Source organism: Nicotiana sylvestris, chromosome 5 (assembly GCF_000393655.2).
Source record: "Nicotiana sylvestris chromosome 5, ASM39365v2, whole genome shotgun sequence".
Taxonomy (NCBI): Eukaryota; Viridiplantae; Streptophyta; class Magnoliopsida; order Solanales; family Solanaceae; genus Nicotiana; species Nicotiana sylvestris.
In genome coordinates this window covers 4,584,370-4,605,083 of record NC_091061.1, presented here as the reverse complement: position 1 = coordinate 4,605,083, position 20,714 = coordinate 4,584,370, and the positions used below count along the sequence as shown (strand labels likewise).

The window sequence follows — 20,714 nt, the reverse complement described above, 5'->3', positions numbered from 1 at the left end:
TCCGCCCCCTCTTTTTTTCTTCTCTCTATCTAGTTTTTCCTCTCTTTTTTTCCACCCTTCTTCCTAAATTTTCTCTTCTATTTATAGCAAAATTTTCGAAATTTTCAGATTTGTTTTTTATTATTTTATTATTTTTTTAATTAAAAGAAATCCCACTTACAAATTGCTTTTATTTTTTTAGAAAAAGAAATCCCACCTTTATTTACTTTTATTTTTAAAATTCCAACTTTAATTACTTTATCTTATTTAAAATTCCACTTTTTATTTTTTTAAAAGAGAATCTCACTTTATTTAACTTTTCTTTAAAAAATAAACCACTATCTTTTCTTTTTCTTTTAAAAATGCTACTTTCAATTACTTTAAATTTTTTAAATTTTCAGATATCTTTATATTTATTTTTTAATTCCAACCTTCTTTTACTTTTAAATTTTTTAAAACTTTTTACTTTTTTTTTTAAATTTTCTACATTCTTTTACTTTTTTTTTTATTTTTTATTTTTTTAAAATCATTTCCGAAATTACTATATATATATATATATATATATATATATATATATATATATATATATATATATTTTTAAATAAAAATAATAAATAAAATAAAATATTTTCGGATTTTTTTTTATATATATAAAAAAACAAAAAATAAAACTATTAATAGTGATAATTCACTTTTTTTTTATTTTTTATTTTTGGTTTTGTTTTGTGTTGGACAAAAATGAAGAAGGGGTGTTGGGTTAATGGACTGGGTCGTAGGGAAGATTGGGCCATTTTTTGGGCCTATAGCTTGAAATTGAAGAAGAGGCCCAATTCCGACTTTCTTTATATTTTCGCTCTCTTTTCTTCTTTTATTTTTCTAAAACTAAATTATAAAAATACTTAAACTATTATTAAGAACTAAATTAAGTTATAAAGGCGCAAATTAACTCCCAATAACAATTAACGCACAATTAAGTATTAATTAAGCATAAAATTGTATATTTGGACATTAAATGCTAAAAATGCAAACGATGCCTATTTTTGTAATTTTTAATTTTTGTAAAACAATTTTAATTACTAACAATTGTAGAATTAAATCCTACATGCAAAATGCGACATATTTTTGTATTTTTTATTAATTTAGCGAATAAACACGCACAGACAAATACAAATAATTCTTCAAAATATCACAAAATTGTACACCAAAGAAAAATCATTTTATTTTTGAATTTTTTGGGAGTAATTCTCATATAGGGCAAAAATCACGTGCTTACAGCTGCCCCTCTTTGCCCGGAGACACGAAGGGTTTTCGTGCAAAGATAAAGCGAGCGATTTTTGCCCATCCGAGTACTCCGTTGAAGCATTTTTTGAAAAAGATTTGACCGAACCTTTGCTTCAAAGGTTTCCTACATATCCTGGGCTAAACAGGAATCAGGTCAATGTAGTTCGGGAAATTTTGGTAGCTGGGACTACCGTGGGACTGCATTGTTACTGTTGTTGCATGCTATTACCACTGCTTACCGATCTCCTTGTTACACCATGCTTAAAAGAAAACAAGAAGCTAGGCTAGAGTACAATTTGTTTTTGTTAATAGACCAAATGTTCCAACTCCTTCTTCTTCTAGTTCCCAATTATCTAAAAGAACTGCAGGAGAAAGAGCACTTACTGCTTGGACCGGGTTCAGGGATTCTCAAGGTTGTAGCACTAGTGATTGTTCACAACTAAATAAGCTTGAAGTTTATTTGTCGCAGGGACTTGAGAAAGTGAATCCCGATGGCTCATTTAATCTTTTGGAATCGTGGGAGGACAAAGAAAAATACTTTCCGATCCTTTCAAGGATGACCCGAGATATTTTAACCATTCAAGCTTCAACAGTGGCATCAGAGAGCACTTTCAGTCAAGCAAAACTTCAACTCGGTGATTATAGAGCGTCTATGAGGAAGAGCATGGAAGAATCAATACTTTTCATAGATTGGATCCTTTTGGAACGAAGAAATTTTGGACTTGTTGAATCACAACCAGAGGTAGACGAAGCTTACGAAGAAAAGCTAGTTGAACTTGCGGAGGATGCAACTTCTCCCGGAATCGGTAATGAACAAGCTTCTTTTCCGCCACCACCAACGAAAATTCCTCCGAACCTTGATGGATTTATGAAATTTGTAAGAGATACCATGTAAAATTAATATGTAACTTGTATTTTGGCACATCTTGATTAGTTTCTTTTTTTTTTCTCAATGGTGGTATTAGCACCTTGGTTGTGCTCATTCCATTTGGGGGGGGGGACTAAGAAAGATTGGGCCAGGTTTTGTTAATGTCATAATAATAAAAATTATAACGCATTCCTTTGAATATCTTTTTACAATATTTTATCTTTTAAATTTGAATTAAAAATATAATTTACAAGAAATTACCTTACATAAAAAAAATTTTAAAAAAAAGTCAGGCCTATATATATACACACATACATATAGGCAATGTATATAGCTTTTATATATATATTATAGATATAGAATATAATTTACAAGAAATTACCTTACATAAAAAAATTAAAAAAAAAACAGGCCTACATATATATATATATACACACACATACATATAAGCCATGTATATAGCTTATATATATATATATAAGCTATATAATTTACAAGAAATTGCCTTAGATAAAAAAAATTAAAAAAAATAGACCAGGCCTACATAGGTCCGGGACCGGCCCACTTAGCCCTGGACCATTAGTTCGTGGTCAGGGTCCTGGTCCGGTTACCTCCAAAAGCCCACGAAGCCCGGGCCCACATAGACCCGTCCCACGAGGCCCGTTTAGGCCCGGGCCCGACCCGTTTGCCAGCCTTAGTTTAGGACTATCTGTCCTTAACTTTTGAACTTGTAAGTCTAAGTTCAAGACTACATGTCCTTAACTTTTGAACTTGGAACTCGAAGTTGAGGACTACTTGTCCTTAATTTCTGTACTTGTAACTCTAAATTAAGGACTACCTGCCCTTAATTTTTGAACTTCCGACTCTAAGTTCAGGACCAAGTGTCCTTAACTTATGAGCTTGTTACTGTAAGTTCAGGACTACCTGTCCTTAATTTATGAGCTTGTAAGTCTAAGTTAAGGACTACCTGTCCTTAGTTTTTGAGCTTGTAACTCTAAGTTGAGGACTATATGTCCTTAACTTTTGAACTTGTAACTCTAAGTTCAGGACTACATGTCCTTATTTTTTGAACTTGAAAATTTAAGTTCAGGACGAATTCAGTATAAGTATTGTTTATACTCAGATATAAACAATGTTTGATGCATTGTTAAAAAGTAAGTTCTACACCATATGGTAAGTATCGGATGTTAATTCTGCAATAAAATTAAATTTCAAAGAAACATGATATGCATGTTTTTCTTAATATCTGAATTTGGAAGATGAAGTCGGCCGCTTTTGAACAAATTTTAGTATGCTTTGCCTCTGGAATAAAATACAGCTTTAGGTCAATGGTTGATAAAATACGCAAAGCATGCGACCAGTATTCGATGCAGAGAGAAGCAAGGGTTTGGGAAGAAAAGTATTGGAAGAAAGGGTAAAAATATCTTTTCATATTAATTTTAATAGAGTAGTGGCTATTTTTGTTCAACATTAGAATTGTTGGATAAAAAATAAATACCACCTTAAATAGTGGCTACCCCATGCTATTGTTACTCTTGATCATCAATAACATGATTTCTTAGAACACAAGATCAACTAAGATACGTAGGTTGGTCATCAATATGTACCGCAGCTACAGCTTTAATCTAGCATCTCAATATGGTGCTTAGTTCGTTTAGCATGTTGCTTAATGCTTATATACAAATACAACGGTAAAGTTGTTTTCACGTAACCTATAAATTACGAGTTCGAGCTGTGAAAGTCACTATTAATATTTGCATTATGTAGATTAACTATATCATACTCTTAAAATACAGTCTTTCCCGGGACCCTGCGTGAATGTAGGATACTTTGTGCACCGGAAAAAAAGGGGACGACTAATTTGCTTGAGAAGAGAAGAGAGAGAGAGAGAGAGAATTTATAATTTAGATTTCTTGTTCATGGGGGAAAAGGTTATATAGTTCATTAATCCATGTTTTTGTTTGTTTTGGTTTTCTTTCTTTTTTGTTTTTCATTCTCGTTTAAAATAATTATTTTTTAAGAAATATATATTTTAATGAATTAATATTTTAAAGTCTTTTTTGGAATTCGCCTTGAACTTGCCTGCGGAAAAAACGTTTTTAAGGCACTTGTGGAAAGTTCTTGCCTCTTGAGACTCTCCTTAAACGCCCAACTCTATAACCTAACATGTCCACTGCTCGGGGCGATGGATCAGAGTCCAACAACCCTTCCTACTATATATATTAGGACGAAGTAAAGGGAAATGATATATTGATCGAGGCAATTAAATAGATATAAAGAGCATCTTAAGTAAGCAAAAAAAAATAATATTTTAATTACTTAGTTGTATTATATCTCAACAACTTTTGCGATAATATGAAAAGATAGACACAAAACGTCTTATTATACAATTTTTTTTTTTTTTGGGGTTGGGGGGGAGGCTCAGTGAATTGTATATAGAATTTCTTGTTGAAGCAAAGACTCATTAACTTTAGAAACTTCAGATAATTATGAATCCATGTAAATATGCATGAATATTTCATTAGAACCAAATTGAAAAGGGTTTATTCATACACATAACTATAAGCTAGCAAAAAGGAAATACCATAACCCCTCTTCTTCAGTAACATAAGTACTAAGATTTTAAACTTATTGTACCTACTGCTGGTTTTAGGTATGTTGTTTACTAATATTCATCTGATCCATTGGAAATAGGGTTTGGACCGCTAGGAACTGTGAGCACCTAATTTTTGTCACTTTTTTTTGTGTAAATATTTTAGGGGTTTTAACTTATAATTTTTAGCTTTGTTACACTTTTTATTATAGGTTAAAAATATAAATTTTAAAAGGTGAATTATTACTATTAATATTATTTTATTTTTAAAAATAAAAACAAATCAAAAAAATATTAATTTTTTTTAATTTTCCGGAGAGATTTAAAAAATAAGAAAAAAGGAAGTATGGAATTAAAAAAATAAAATTAAAAGTAGGTGGAATTCTCTTTTAAAAAGTAAAAAAAAGTGAAAAATTTTAAAAAATAAAAGTAAAGTTTTGTGGAATTTTTTTAAAAAATAAAAAGTAAAAGAAAGTTGGAATTAAAAAATAAATAAAAGGGAAAATGTATAAGTACTCCCTGACCTATACCTGAAATCTCAACTACACACTTTTTCTTTGCGGGAATCCTATTACCCCCCTAAACTTATTTTAAATGGAATTATTTGCACATTTAACGCTGATATGGCAGAGTGTGTGTATTTCACTCTCCCAAAGGAGAGTGAGAAGAAAGAAAAAACGATTTTTCAGATTCTTTTTTATTCTTTTTTACCATTTTTTCTAACTTCTTTTCCTTTTCCTTTTCCTTTTCCTTTTTCTTTGTCTTTTTACTTTTAATTTTTTTTCGTTTCTTCTCTAATTCCAGCGGATATTCATTCACCGACGACTTTGTCTAACCGTTTTTCTTCTATTTTTTCTTTTCACACAAATATTAAACTTTCAAAAAGATCTATTCATAAACAAAGCAAAATACACCCAGATTTGGGGGAAAAAATTCATCATCGGAAAACCTTCCCACGCCGGAAAAAAAAATGATGTATTAAAATTTTAGCTGAAAAAAGTTTTCTCAGCTTACATTCATTTTTATTTCTTTTGCTCTTCCTCCCACACATAAATTACACTTTCAAAAAAATTATATATATATATATATAAACACACTTAGATCGGGATAAAAATCTGTCGCCGGAAAAAATAGTGTTTGTGAAATTCCGACGACCACTATTTTATGTCGTCGGTGACCAAAACACAAAGAAAGAGAATGAAATAACAAAATACAAAAGAGAATAATAAGAAATAAGAAAAAAGGATAAGAAAAAGAAGAAAGAATAAAAAAAGTACAAAAAATACATGTGGGGCGGCGCGTGTAGCTCACCACTTGCCAAGAGTTTGGTTGTCAGATTTAAGGGGGCAAATAATTACATATAAAATAAGTTTAGGGGGTAATAGGATTCTCGCAAAGAAAAAGTGTGTAGTTGGGAATTTGGGTATATGTCAGGGGGTACTTATGCTTTTCCTAAATATAAAGGTAGCTGAAAATTAAAAAAAATTAAATTAAAATAAAGTAGAATTTTTTAAAAGAAAGTGGATTGTTTTTTTAAGAAAAGTAAAATAAGTGGGATTCTCTTTTTAAAAAGTGTAAAAAAAGTGGGATTTTAAATAAGATAAAAGTAATTAAAGTTGGAATTTAAAAAATAAAAGTAAAGAAAGGTGGGAATTCTTTTTATAAAAAAAGAAAAGCAAAATGTAAGTGGGATTTCTTTTAAATAAATAATAATAAAATAATTAAAAAAATCTGAATTTTTTTTGAAAATTCTCCTATAAATAGAAGAGAAATATTTGAAGAAGAAGAGAGGGAAGAGGGGAGGGAATTGAGAGAAAACATATTTTCTTCTTCCATGCAAAATAATAGAATTTCTACTATTTTCATTCTTTCTTCCTATTTCTAAAAAAACAAAAATTAGCTCTTTAAATATCTCAAAATTAGCCCCAAAATAACCATAAGAATTCGTGGCATGAACCCATTTTTCTTCGAATTTTAGTTACAATCGAGTAACGAAATTTAATCCGTCGAGGTTGCCGGTTCAAGGTTCAGTCAATAGCTTGTTGTGTCCAACTCGATTTGGAGTTTTGAATTTGGAAAATATTACGCAAAGGTCCGTTCTAATCTTTGCCATTTTTGTGTACTTGCATGAATAAATTTACACTATACTTAATGAATATTATTCTATTTAAATTGTGTTTTGTAAGTTATATGTTAAATTGTATTATTCTCTGAATATTTTCATGTTATCCTTCTTAATAATAAAATTTGAGAAAAAAAATATTCATTGATTGAGTCATATATATAATCATCCATTGTGGCCATGTTTAAATATTTTGTGTTAATTTGGTGGGTATGTTTTGTGGTGGGGTTATGAGTTTATTTGTTGCTTTATATTTTATATGATCCATGAAGGTTTTATTATTATTATTTATACTATTTCTTGTGTTTTTCACATATTTGTTATCTTAAATTTATAAATGTTAGACTGGTCAAAGATAGAAAGATTTAGGGGTTGAATATTTTAAAAAAAAAAAAAATTTAAATTAGTTAAAATAATTCAATAATTTTCATCTACCACTCTTTTTTTTTTTTTTAATAACTTTGATACTTAACACACTATCATGAGGTGCATATGCATATGACATTTCTCCTAACCAGCAGCACTACAGTAAGTGTTTGATTGTAGAAATTTTCTTCCTTGTTTCTTGGTTTGGTGTACAAGTCTTTGAAGAGTCTTGTTGGAATTCCTCGTTAAATCTACAAAATTTTTTTTTTTTTTCTTGTTAGCAGGAACTTGCCTATTTGAGATATCAATTTGATTTAGATATCTTGGGTTTATGCTCAATTTTAGCTAAACCAATTTTAGACAATGCATAAGAAATGTGGATGTGCCTACCTGTCTCCTGTTAAGATGTCAATTTGACTTCAATATTAGTAGTAGAAGAAAATACTAAAGTGAGGGTCGAAAAGTTTGTTTCATATCGACAACATCACATGAATGTTCAAAATCGAATACTGAAGTGAATTTTAAATTCTTGAAATTTGGGACGGTTGTATAATATTGTCAGTGGAATGGTGTTTAATTCTACCATAATTATATTTCGTTGATGGTTGTATAGAAATTTGGTAGGGTTGTATAGAATTTTGAATTCTTGAAATTTCGTTGTTTTGTTCTTTGTTAATTATATTTTTGGCAAAAAATAATTACAAAGTTAATTTTACCATAACAATCTTTCCATTACTCAAGGCCTTACAATAATCTCGAAGTAGCTTAGGAAGAACAATTCATGAACATTCATAAGTTGCTTTAATTGAGTACAAATCTTTTAAAATAATTTAAGGCGTGTCGTGCCAAATAAAATCCCTAAGTCCATGGCCCTCCTAAAACTAGCCAGCTTTTATAGAAAAATTGAGGTGTGCCATGTTGAATAAAATCCCAAAACTCATGGTCCTCACTTAATTAATTTTTAACTCTTTTAAAATCGAGGTGTGCCATCAATTGAATTTTCCATGGCCCTCGCAAACCTGAAAATGCGTAGTTGCTTTAGGCGCGTAATTTAATTTAACTTCCTTAAACTCGGGTGTGCATTTCATGTGACCCAAATCCAAATCTCGACAACGTTAAATAAAATATGTCGCGGACCGCGGGTGCATTTCATGTGGCGTAGTTCAAAGACATGTTTTAGATAGCGTTGAATCTTTCTAAAATTAATTAAAAGCGGTTAATAATTTAAAATTATACCATAGGTTTAAAACTTAATTGTTTAAAATTAGATAATAGGCCAATTATGATAGTTTAAGCGACCGTGCTAGACCCACGGAATCCGGGGGCGCCTAACACCTTCCCTCGGGTTAACAGAATTCCTTATTCAGAATTTCTGGTTCGCAAACTTCAAAAGGAAAGTCGAAGTTTTCTCGATTTGGGATTTTAGAATAAACCGGTGACTTGGGACACCAGAAAACAAACCATCCCAAGTGGCAACTTTGAATAAAAAATAAATAAATAATCTCATTTCGAATAATATCACTTAAAGTGGAAAAACTTCTTTGTACTACCTTCGGGTGTGTAAAAGGGAGGTGTGACAGGAACAACATGAGCAGCCACCATATATTGTTGTTCGCTCTCGTTATTGGTGATTGCTAATTTTTTGGAATTAACGATCGTTGTGGATCTTTCATTCGTTTGGGACTGAAGAGTAGTTATTATTGTGGATTTTTCGTTTGATGACAACAAATTTTGAGCCGGAAATCGAGAGGACGAGCAGCTGAGATTATGCATGGAGAGTTCAAGAGTAAAGCAAAGAAGAAAAGGAGAAGAAGAGTTTGTGATTTGGTGGAGATGGTTAATTTTTCCATGATAGAAGTTGAGTAATTAACCAAGAAAGAAAAATAAATCACCCCCAAATAACCCTAGGTGATCAATATTGGTGAAGAAAGTGAATTGCTAGGTGAAAATATTGGTGGAGAAAGACCCAAATTTATAGGACATGAAAATCGAGATGTTTATTACTATATCTCCGACTTCATGTCATACAATTACTATTTAAATAGTCACATAATATTGAGCTGTTACGGGTTCGTGCCATAGAAGCAGTCATTAATATTTGCATCAGGATAGATTGTCTACATCATACCCGTTGGGGTGTGACCCTTCCCTCCCCCCTTCCTCCTAGGACCCCGTATAAACGCGAGATGCTTTTTCCACCTGGCTGCTTTTTTTTTTTAGGAAAAATGCATAAGTACCCCCCTGACCTATACCCAGATTCCCAATTACACGCTTTTTCTTTGCGGGAATCCTATTACCCCCCCCCCAAACTTATTTTAAATGGAATTATTTGCACCATTAACGCTGACGTGGCAGAGTGTGTGTATTTCACTCTTCCAAAGGAGAGTGATGGGAGAGTGAGAGGCAAGAAAAAATAATTTTTATATTATTTTTTATTCTTTTTTTTCCTTTTCCATTTTCCCATAGGTCATTTTTTTCAAAGACATGACTAGACTTGGGCGTCGACGTAGAGTCATATGAACAGTGCGCAAACGAGCGTATTATAATATTAAGTTCATTTGTCATGGATCGTATACAATCAAATTGAATTAATCGTGACCCTAATGCTAATATCGGACATCGAACATCCAGAAAAAAGTATGAGCTGGATTAGAATCTGAAATATTGCTATAGTCGTAACAAGGTGTGCTTTGAGATGATCACGAAATCATTTATTGTACAAATTGATAATAGAAAACGTCAATACATTTCTATTGAGGAATTTTTTTACTTTTGGTTATATTTGGGAAAATGCATAAGTACCCCTTGACATATATCCGGAATTTCAACTACATACTTTTTCTTTGCGGGAATCATATTACCCCCCTAAACTTATTTTAAATGTAATTATTTGCACCCTTAACGCTGACGCGGCAGAGTGTATGTGTTTCACTCTCCCAAAGGAGAGCGAGAAGCAAGAAAAAATAATTTTCAGATTATCTTTTAATTCTTTTTTACCATTTTTTCTTACTTTTTTTCCTTTTCCTTTTTCTTTGTCTTTTTTCTTTTACTTTTTTTCCGTTTCTTCTCTAGTTCCGGTGGATATTCATTCAGTGGCGACTTTGTTTAACCGTTTTTCTTCCATTTTTCACACGCAAATTAAACTCCTAAAAAGATCTATTCATATGCAAAGAAAAATACACTCAGATTTGGGGGGGAAATTCATCATCGGAAAACCTTCCCACGCCGAAAAAAAAATAATATATTGAAATTTTAACTGAAAAAAGTTTTCTCAGCTTATATATATATATATATATATATATATATATATATATATATATATATATATATAACAAAACACACTTAGATCGGAATAAAAATTTATCGTCGGAAAAAATAATTCGCCAGAAAAAATGATGTTTGTGAAATTCCGACGACCACCATTTTATGTCGCCGGTGACCAAAACAAAAAGAAAGAGAATGAAATAACAAAAAAAAATGTGAATAATAAGAAATAAGAAAAAAGGATAAGAAAAAAAGAAAGAATAAAAAAAAGTACGAAAAATACATGTGAGGGCACATGTAGCTCACCACTTGCCAAGAGTTTGATTGTCAGCGTTAAGGATGTAAATAATTACATTTAAAATAAGCTTGGGGGTAATAAGATTCCCGCAAAGAAAAAGTGTGTAGTTAAGAATCCGGGTATAAGTTAGGGGGGTACTTATGCATTTTCCCAGTTATATTATATCAATTATACCAAATTTGAAGAAAGTTAGACATGGAAATCGACTTTTAAGAATAAACCGTATCTGTTTTGAGTTAACAAAGACAAGAGGGGTTGCTCTGATGGTAAGCAACCTCCACTTCCAACCAAGAGGTTGTGAGTTCGAGTCTCCCCAAGAGCAAGGTGGGAAGTCCTTGGTGAGAAGGATGCCGAGTTTCTATTTGGAAACAGTTTATCTCATGTTTGATTGGGACAAAATCATAGTATAATCAAACCCCTCTAAAAAAGCTTTGTTTGTAAAAACTTTTTTTTTATTGTTATAGGGAAGTGTTGTTATAGAGAATATATATTACAATATAGCATGGAAATTGGTTCCAAAAGAAACTTAGCTTTTATAGTGAATGATTGTTATATTGCGATGTTGTTAAAATAGCCAGATTTAGAAATGGTCGTTCAAAAATAGCCCAATTTTAAAAGTAATTGAAATTTAGCCACTTTTCATGTAAAGATAAATCTGAACGAAAACACTGTTTAAAATCCGGAAAAATAATCCAGCATAATATACTGGAGTTCCAGTATAATATACCGGTCCAACATAATATATTGGAGTTTGGAGCACCGGTGCTCCAGTCTCCAGTATATTATACTGGAGCCAGCAAAGTATACCGGTCCAGCATAATATGCTGGAAGTTCATACACAGGTGCACCGAACTCCAGTATATTATGCTGGATCGGTCTCTGTTGCAGCAAAATAGTGGCTATTTTTCATTGACTTGGTAAATACTGGCTATTTTTGAATGACTAGTCCGAAAACTGGCTAGACCGTGCTATTTTTACATTAATTCCCAACCAAACGACCCAATAGTTTGTCAAAATGTTTTTTTAGATACATTAATTGAGCTCATGACCTACCACCATAAGTTTTTTTTGTAGATGCTCATTAGAGGTGGAGTCAGGATTTAAAATTTATGGGTTCGAAATTATAGTTTTTTAAGCTATTGGATTCTAATTAAATAATTTGTATATAATTTAATAAATTTCTTAAGACAAATATAGAATTTAAACTAAGCTACTGAGTTCAGTCGAACCCGCAATTGAAAAGCTAGCTCCGCCCCTGATGCTCATCATAAGTTTCCCTCTGATCAGAAGCAGCTAAGTTGTTGTTGAGGAACTGTTTACGTTTTACATGGGTTAGCATTCTCCTGATGCGTCATCTAATGGAACTTTTTAACTTTACATACCAAAATAGTGTAATTTTTATTGTGTATTTATGTACATGATATAGGAATATCAAATTTGTATTTGAGAAAATGCATAAGTATCTCCTAATCTATTGCCGTATTTTTAACTACACACTTACCTCCTCGAACTATTTTAAAGTGGAATAAATATTCCCTTGAGAGATGATGCGGCGCAGAAAGTGTGTTCACTTTCTTGGAAGCGTATGAGAGCATAAAACTACCTTAAAAATTTACTAATGTCTTTCATGTGTTATTTTACAATTGGATACTTTAACTTTAGTTATATTTTATAATTTATAATAAAAGGAAGATAATTAAAGGTTATATAATTAATTATCATTATAACTTAAAACAATATTCCTTTAATTTATTTCTATTTGTTGTGAAATCCAGCCTTTTTCTTTAATTGGTCATGTTGCTCGGAGATTATCAAAGTCCATTAAAGCTTGCTGCAAGTTCACCCAAGGTCTGCGCACCATTGGTTCTCTCGATTGGGACGGTAAAATTACACAAATTTTGAATTGGGGGTTTCTTGAGAAGTGGAACAACTTATACGATTTACTCCAAACCCAATTTCCAGAATTATATTTTGTGTTAAGGGGCTCAATCTTCATCTTTAATTCACCAATTTCACCTCTTCTCCAAACCCAATTTTCAGAATTATTCCACTTTCATTTTTACACGTACATCCCCTTTTGCAGTAACAATAAAGACCCAACAACATCCCTTTTTGACAACTCCTAGCCTTGAGAGTATCAAAACCATCGGCGACGATTCTAGTTTTTTTTTGGTACTATCCTTTGAAAAGTTCTCTAAGATTAAAAGATCTACCTTTCGTTTATGTTGTACTCTAATTGATCGCCATAGTTGGAATCATGTTTGTATTAATGTAATAAAGTTTTATGGTTATTAGAGGGAAAAAATGAAGGTGGCAAATGCGATGATATGTATAGAAATGGCAGAAGTCAAAATTTTCTTTTGGAGGTGGTAAAGCTATGGTATCTGGTGAAACAGGTATGATAATGGTGATTTTTAGGATTGTTGATAATGGAGGCGCGAGAGAAAGAACAAAGAAAGAAAGGAGAAGATTGAAAAAAATAAAATAAAAATTAATTTGAGTGGTATAAAGCATTGATGCGTGTGTACTCCAACACACAACATAGATGTGGTTGTGACATTTTAAGGGTAAATTTATTTCATTTTAAAATAGTTAAGGGGGGTAATAGGACCCCCACAAAATTTAAGTGTGTAGTTGAAAATACGACTATAGGTCAGGGAATTACTCATGCATTTTTCCTTTTTTTTTTTAAATATACAAAGAACTTTAAAAAAAAACTAGTTTTCACCCATTATAGCAATCCTCTGAGTCTTCGAAAATTTCGGCAAAATTTCCTCTGAAACTAATATCATTTTTGTACCTGTCTCATATCATCCAGACTACAACACTTAATAATCCCAAGTGTCACAGCCATTCATTTCACATGGAATAAGCGGTAGACTAGCAATATATATATAACTGTGTTGTACAAATATATAACACAATTTATTTATTTATTTTTTGGGAAGAGTAACACAGTCCAACTCATTACAAAATTACAACCACACATAAGGTTCATGGAGCAATACAACAAAGAGTTTTCAATAACTGTCAAACTGAAACATAACAATAGAGAAAGAAGAAGTGGAACCAGCATTACTCATGGAAGGAAATGTGCGGCTCATCACTAAAGTACCCTGGCTCAAGTCTGCGGATCGGAATCAACACTTGCATCTGTAGACATAAAAGTAAGGAATGAGTTCACTCAAACAAGTGATAACCAATTCTTAACGAGATATGGGTTTCGGAAAACACCATAATATGCAACTTCCAAGAATAGCCAATCCAGGTCAAAATAACTAAGATTTATAGGATTTGAATGTTTATGCAACTTCCGAGAATAGCCAATCAAGATCTCAGATCTAGAACGATCAACAGGATAAAAGATCCTATTGTGCAAAAACAAATTTCGTATAGAACCTTTACAAATCACACAACAAATCAGCTATCACACTACCCCATTACAGAGAGAAACCAAAAGAAACTAGACTAAAAGCATCAGAATTCTGCTATTTATCCTTGTTTACAACATTAATAGAATTAGTGAGTTTATCAAAGATTTTGAATCTATGTAAAAAGTTACATCTCCCTCATCTACCATACAAACCAACAACAACAACAAATCAAGTATAATTCCACAAGTGGGGTCTGAAAAAGAATAGATGGACGAAGGAAGATAAGGAAAAGGAAAAAAAAAAGATAACAACAACAACAACAACAATAAAAACAAGTAAAAGAAAAGTAGCATCAAATAGTAACACACTGGAAAATACGAAATGCAGAGCGGACGAAACAATATGCAAATACTAGAGGTCAAAGAATACGAAAAAAAACAAGAGCGCTACCAATATTACTAGAAAAGAACGGGGAACTCTCGACTACCTACTAACCTTCTACCCTAAACCTCGACCTCCATACCCTTCTATCCTGGGTCATGTCCTCAGTGAGCTGAAGTAGCGTCATGTCCTGCCTAATCACCTCTCTCCAATACTTCTTCGGCCTACCTTTACCCCTTCTCAGCCCCACCATGGCCCGCCTCTCACACCTCCTAACAGGAGCATCTGTACTCCTCTGCACGTGCCTGAATCATCTCAGCCTCAACTACCCGGATCTTGTCCTCCACGGGGCCACTCCCCTTTTGTCCCGAATAACTTCGTTCCTAATCTTATCTCTCCGGATATGCCCACACATTCATCTCAACATCCTCATTTCTGCTATTTTCATCCTCTGAACATGGGAGTTCTTGACTGGCCAACACTCAGCCCCATACAACATAGTAGGTCTAACTACCACTCTGTAGAACTTACCCTTAAGTCTTGGTGGCACCTTCATATCACACAAAATACCGGATGCGGGCCTCCATTTCATCTACCCCGCACCAATACGATGGGAGATCTCATCATCGCATGCATATATAAGAATTTCTAAATTCTTCCACATGCTTTCACATACAAATTCATACATTGTAATTTTTCCACTGCCCTATCCCATAGTGTACAGTATAATCCTGTACCTGGATATTGTTGAATATCTTGCATTGTCCAGAAGTTTCAAAACAAAATCTGACAAGCCAAATTAATAATCACGATCCAAAACAAACAAAGGATCACGAGACTCCAAACCAGATGTGCTCCTTACAACCGAGATCCACTTTTCTATTTATTTTCCAGCTGAAACAAACTTTTTTTATAAGGTAAAGTTTTTCCAGCGAAAAGAGACTTATATTTTGTCTTTCTTGAAGCCGAAAAGATTTATCGGGGTGGAAATTTGTCATAGCAACAAGGGCACACATAAAAGAAAAAGAGAAGTGACACAAGCAAAAGCAAAAGCAAAAAGTAGCTTAGAAGGGAACCCCCCCCCCCCCTTTTCTTTTCTTGTGAGCTCATGAACCAAGTGATCTAGTTTGGTGAACAGGTAGCAAACCAAACCTTTAGAAGACAATGACTGTCTTTGCCCACAGGTTATTAGAAATAGCACATAATGTTAACAAGAATGAAATCCAGGAATTCAAAAAAAATAAAAAATGGATGACCTGCAACTTCAAAGAGAACTATATTTTACAGTTTTCCATTTTACATTATCTGAAAAAAGTTAGTCCTACAACTTGCACCTGCACTTCCAGAGTGTTCGTCATTAGTCTTATCCCCATCACCAAAAATATTCATGATTCAATGTAAAATTATAAAGCACTATTCAGAAATATTATAAATCAGAGCCAGAAAACATGGCCTGATTGATTGTCAAGTGCAGTGTGAAAGTTTCCTCTTCTATCAGACTTCACACTGTATCCATTTCAGAACTATAGTTTTTTTGAAACTTCCATTTCAGAACTATAGTAGTTTGTAAAATCATGATAGACAAAGTTAATAAACTATGGGTTTTGGCATATTTCAATAGGACAGGGCGATAAGCTAGAATCATTTCCTGGACATTTTACCAAAAAACATGATGCAGGCACGCACAAGTTCTTTATTAAAATAAACATTATGCAAAAATAAGATTTATACAGAATCTTGCAGTGGAAGATATACCTTGGGTGCTGATTCCCCTTTACCACCTTCTGCCTGTACTTTCGCCATTTGTACCCGTCATCTAAGAAATCAACTTCACTTCTTGTCTGCAGAACAATCTTGGACTCAGCTACTGTACTATGTGATGAAGCTAGTGTCTCAACTGCCGATTTCGTTCTCTTTGTATCTATCATACAAACCAATGGTTATGTATTTATATTCACTCAAAGTACATCAAATTCAAGCCAACATCATTCAGATTTCAACGCCATGAGGAAACTGGATTCTACGAATTTAGAAGTACTAAAAGGTCATGTATTCTTGCACACATATATATATATATAGAACATTAAAATAAGCCTAGAATAAGAATGTGTACTTACAAGTGAGCACGGCGATTAAAGATGAGATTCGGTTTTTTCAATCCCTGATTGGGTTCTGAATGGTGACCTTGAATTTGCCTTTTCCACCATCCTGCTGACTTTCCTCAATATTTCTGGCTGATTGAGAAACAGTCTCTCCACACATAAACACCTCAATCTTTTGCAGGGAACGACAACTATCACCAAACTCAGAAGGAATCTCAGTGAGCAGCTTGCAATTTTGCAACACTATATGCTCAAGAGATTGGAAGGCATCATCTGATATATTCCAACGCGTAATATTCAGATTTCCCAATTTCAAGTATTTGAGTTTTGGAAATTCATCATTACTCACATTCCACTCTTCTCCCTCAAAAGCCTTTGAAAGCAGTTTAAAAATTTCAAGGTTTGGTAATGCTGCGATCGCAGAAATTTCAACCCATGGCAGCCTAAACTTTGATAAGGTTAATTTCTTAAGGTTCGAGGGGAAGTTAAATTCACAAGGCAGAAGCACTCGGCCTTGATAAATCACATTGAGCGATTCAAGCTGATTCAAGAAATCCAAAACTGGAAATCGATTGCAAGATTCTCCCAAGTTCTCAGAATGACCCCAAGATTCCAAAAATATGCATTTTAGTTTTTGAAGGAAAGGAAAACTTCTCATTATGTTCCCTTTGTCATAAGAAAGGGATGGGGTGGATAAGGTCTGCAAAGGATCCAATTGGGACAAGTTAGAATCTGAGAAGGTACAGTTATCTATATGTGCATGCCTCAGTCCCTCCATACTGAAAAATGTATCTGGTAATGCTACCTCACTTTTTGTTCCTTTCACTAGGAAAGTTTCTAAGTTCCAGAGCTTGGAAATCCAAGAGGGCATGACCGTCATGTCACCTTGAAGTGACAAAAATCTCAAATGCACAAGCCTTTCTATTTTCGGAGGAAAGGTATTGCCAATGTTGATGCACCCCAAATCCAACACTCTAACAAGCCCTTTGACACCCCGAAATGGAAATGGACCTTCTTTGGGAAGAGGACTTTTCCAGGAGCGGTGCCAACCGGGTTCAGAAGAATATATCATTGTGCGGGTAAGGGAAATAGGTGGTATATACAGAATTAAATCTTCCTTATCCAGAACGAAATCTTCAAACCGCGATGCTACTGGCAAGAACTTTTCGGCTTTAGATTTGTCTCGACAGAAATGATATAGATAATCATGAATGTGACATGATTTCAGCCAGCCCTTTGAACTTCTTCTGGCCTCCATTACAAGGCTCCTCCCCATAAGATCATTCAGGTAATCTTGTACTACCTCCTCCGGTTTCTTCACCTCATCTCTTCGTAAAAATCCTTCACTAACCCATAACCATGTTAGTTTTGAAACTGAAATTTCTGTACTCATTGGCAATGCTGCAAAATATAGAAAACATTGTCTTAGATAACCTGCCATTTTTTTGTAGCTCAGTTCTATTATTTCATTGCAGTCGCCTACATCACGATTAGTTTCTGAACTAAATGCCTCTTCAGTAATGGTTAGCCAATCGCTGTCGTCCTCTAAATTGCCAAGAAACCCAGCTACCAAAACAATGGCCAGAGGTAGCCCTCGACAATTTGCGGCAATTTCCTTCCCAACTTCAGCAGGACAGTTCTCATTTGGAATTGGGGGTTTGCGAAATTCTTCTCGAGTGCATAAGCGAAGGTGATTATACTTCACTTGTAATAGCTCCCAACTCTCTTCCGGAGTCAACAAGCGAACCAAAAAAGGTTCATCAAACAATGGATCCTCATATTTTCTGCCGCTGGTAACAAGAATTCTGCTTCCTTTATGATTATCTGGAAAACACCTGTGCAACTCATGAAATATATAAGAATCCCACACTTCATCTAAAACGATGAGGTATCTTCTTCCATATAACTGTCTGCGTAAAAGATCAAGATAATCTAGCTCCTTCCACTCCTTTGACTTGTAAATGTCATTGCTCAGATCAATGATAGAAATTAAAATATCTTGGGCCAATTCACTCACCGTATTTCTAGGAGAAACAGAACCCCATGCTTGAATATCAAAGTGATCTGAAGTTCTTCCGTCATTGTAAATTCTTTTGGCAAGTGTTGTCTTACCAATCCCTGGCATGCCAATGACCGGAATGGTATTAAGCTCGGCCCCTCCACCAATTACCCGGGCCATTAATATTTCTATCTGGTCCTCCAAGCCTACAACTGCTTCATTAATGATTGGAGTGCTAGGTTTTGATGCTTGACAATCAATTGGGACATCCTTTTTTCCGGTAAAGATTTGCGAAAATTCAACAACTTCCTTGAAGAACCTAATTTCTTCAATGACATCGTCTAACTGATTGTTCCGCATAGGAGAAGGTTTAAGCACGAACATGTCCACAATATATTCAAATTCGACAAATAAATTGGTCATACGATCGCAAACATATAACACTTCCTCGCGCTTACCTTGTTGGTCAACATTACCTTCGAGAAAAGGTTTGAAATTTTTAATATCAAACAGTACAACTTTAATCTGATGTGCTACCGGAGCAATTGAATCAATCCTATGATCCAACAATCTCAGCAAATTCTGCGATACCAAATCTACACATCCCAAACTATCAATCTGGGAAAAGGGCAATGCTGGCTTTTGTGTGCCGATAGTACCCTCTAAGATCTTTGATGCCATAGGCTCCATCTTTTGCACCAAACGGGATATAGCAAGATCAAATTCTTTGCCCAAATCTTCATTTGTTTCTCGGTTGTCTAATGAGTTGATGAATGACCAAAACTCATTGACTACAAGATCAAATATAGTCAAGCTTTCATTATGGATATCACAGCATAAGATATATATCAGCAGTAACCTGAGCGAAATTTGGAGTTTTTGGACATGATCGATGTAGACAGGTAGATAGGACCAGGAATTGAGCTTGGTCATTGGTGCTTCTAGGATGAAATGAACAAAGCCGCCTGCAAAGACATCCAATTCCCTAGTGAACTCTATAGTTGGGTGTAAAAGTTTCAGGCCTCCAACATAAGAAATAATATCTGATTTAGCATGTTGTATGCTCTGTAGCAGATCTATCAGCATGAAACTAATGCAATCAGCCATATCCTCATCCAATTCATCTGCCAGACAAAGTAAAGCGATACAACATGATACTTTTTTTGTCACAACTGTAAAATGATTACAGAAATTGTTGAACTCATTGGACTCAAAATTAGAGTATTTTAGCATGAACGGAAGAAAACCTTTCAGAATTTTCAGAATTCTTTTGATAACTTCAAGTTTTTCCTTCACAGGAGCAACAAAATCTGCCTTGTAGTTTAACAAAAACTCTAGATTGTCAATGAGGGATTCGATATATCCAGCCGGGACTTGATCAGCAGATAGAACAACACCAAATGCTCGGACGAGCTTGGGAAGTAGTCTTAGAAATAAAATCATGTCTGGCTTGAGAAGCCAAATCTTTTGAAGTGTGTCATAACTAACACGATCCTGTTCAGAGCTTCCAATATCACAAAGCAACTGAAGGTCCCGACCTGCGTTTGTGATCAAAATCTGGAGACGATTGAAAAAATTTCTCACATCATTACCCTCATCCATGTGGATCCATGTACGGGCACCGCAAACAAGCAGTAACAGATATCTCAATTCCTTCCTAAGCATCTCTGTACAAACAGTTAAAGCCCCGGATTTCATAACTTCGTTTTCAATAAATTTGACAAGATCGAGAAGATCAACATACAAATCGTCCATGGCTTTGCAGATTAGAAATGCAGTAAGTAAATTGAAGAAAGTATGAAGGTCAACGCTGAATGAGTACTCCAACGGCCCTAATTGTCAACCATTTCTCTAGTGTTTAAAAAAATAAAAAATAAAAAAACTCCTCGGACCAAGTAGGGCTGTCAAATTTGGCCCAAACCCATATGACCCGTCCAATATTTCACGGGTTGGGCGAATGCTATATCTGATGATGGGTCATTATGGACGTTGCCCAAACTAACCCGTGTAATAAATGGGTCAACCCATAAAATTTACAGAACTCAAAGGTGCGCATGTACCTGATTGGTCAAGGACTCAACGTGGCA

The 20,714-nt window shown here is 33.9% G+C and overlaps 1 protein-coding gene across 2 annotated transcripts; it reads right to left on the bottom strand.

The window, feature by feature from the left end:
• Positions 1-13,674: 13,674 nt before the first annotated feature.
• On the bottom strand, positions 13,675-20,465 carry LOC104246443 (putative late blight resistance protein homolog R1A-3). Of its 2 annotated transcripts, XM_009802254.2 has the most exons (4): positions 19,875-20,465; positions 16,644-19,751; positions 16,282-16,447; positions 13,675-13,924 (listed from the first exon to the last, which is right to left on the bottom strand). In XM_009802254.2, the coding sequence occupies exons 1-2, from the start codon at positions 20,380-20,382 to the stop codon at positions 16,681-16,683; spliced, it is 3,579 nt and encodes a 1,192-aa protein (XP_009800556.1). In that variant the 5' UTR covers positions 20,383-20,465; the 3' UTR covers positions 13,675-13,924; positions 16,282-16,447; positions 16,644-16,680. The 2 variants fall into 2 exon arrangements, with proteins under 2 accessions (XP_009800556.1, XP_009800554.1); XM_009802252.2 differs by having other exon boundaries at positions 16,644-20,465.
• Positions 20,466-20,714: the final 249 nt, after the last annotated feature.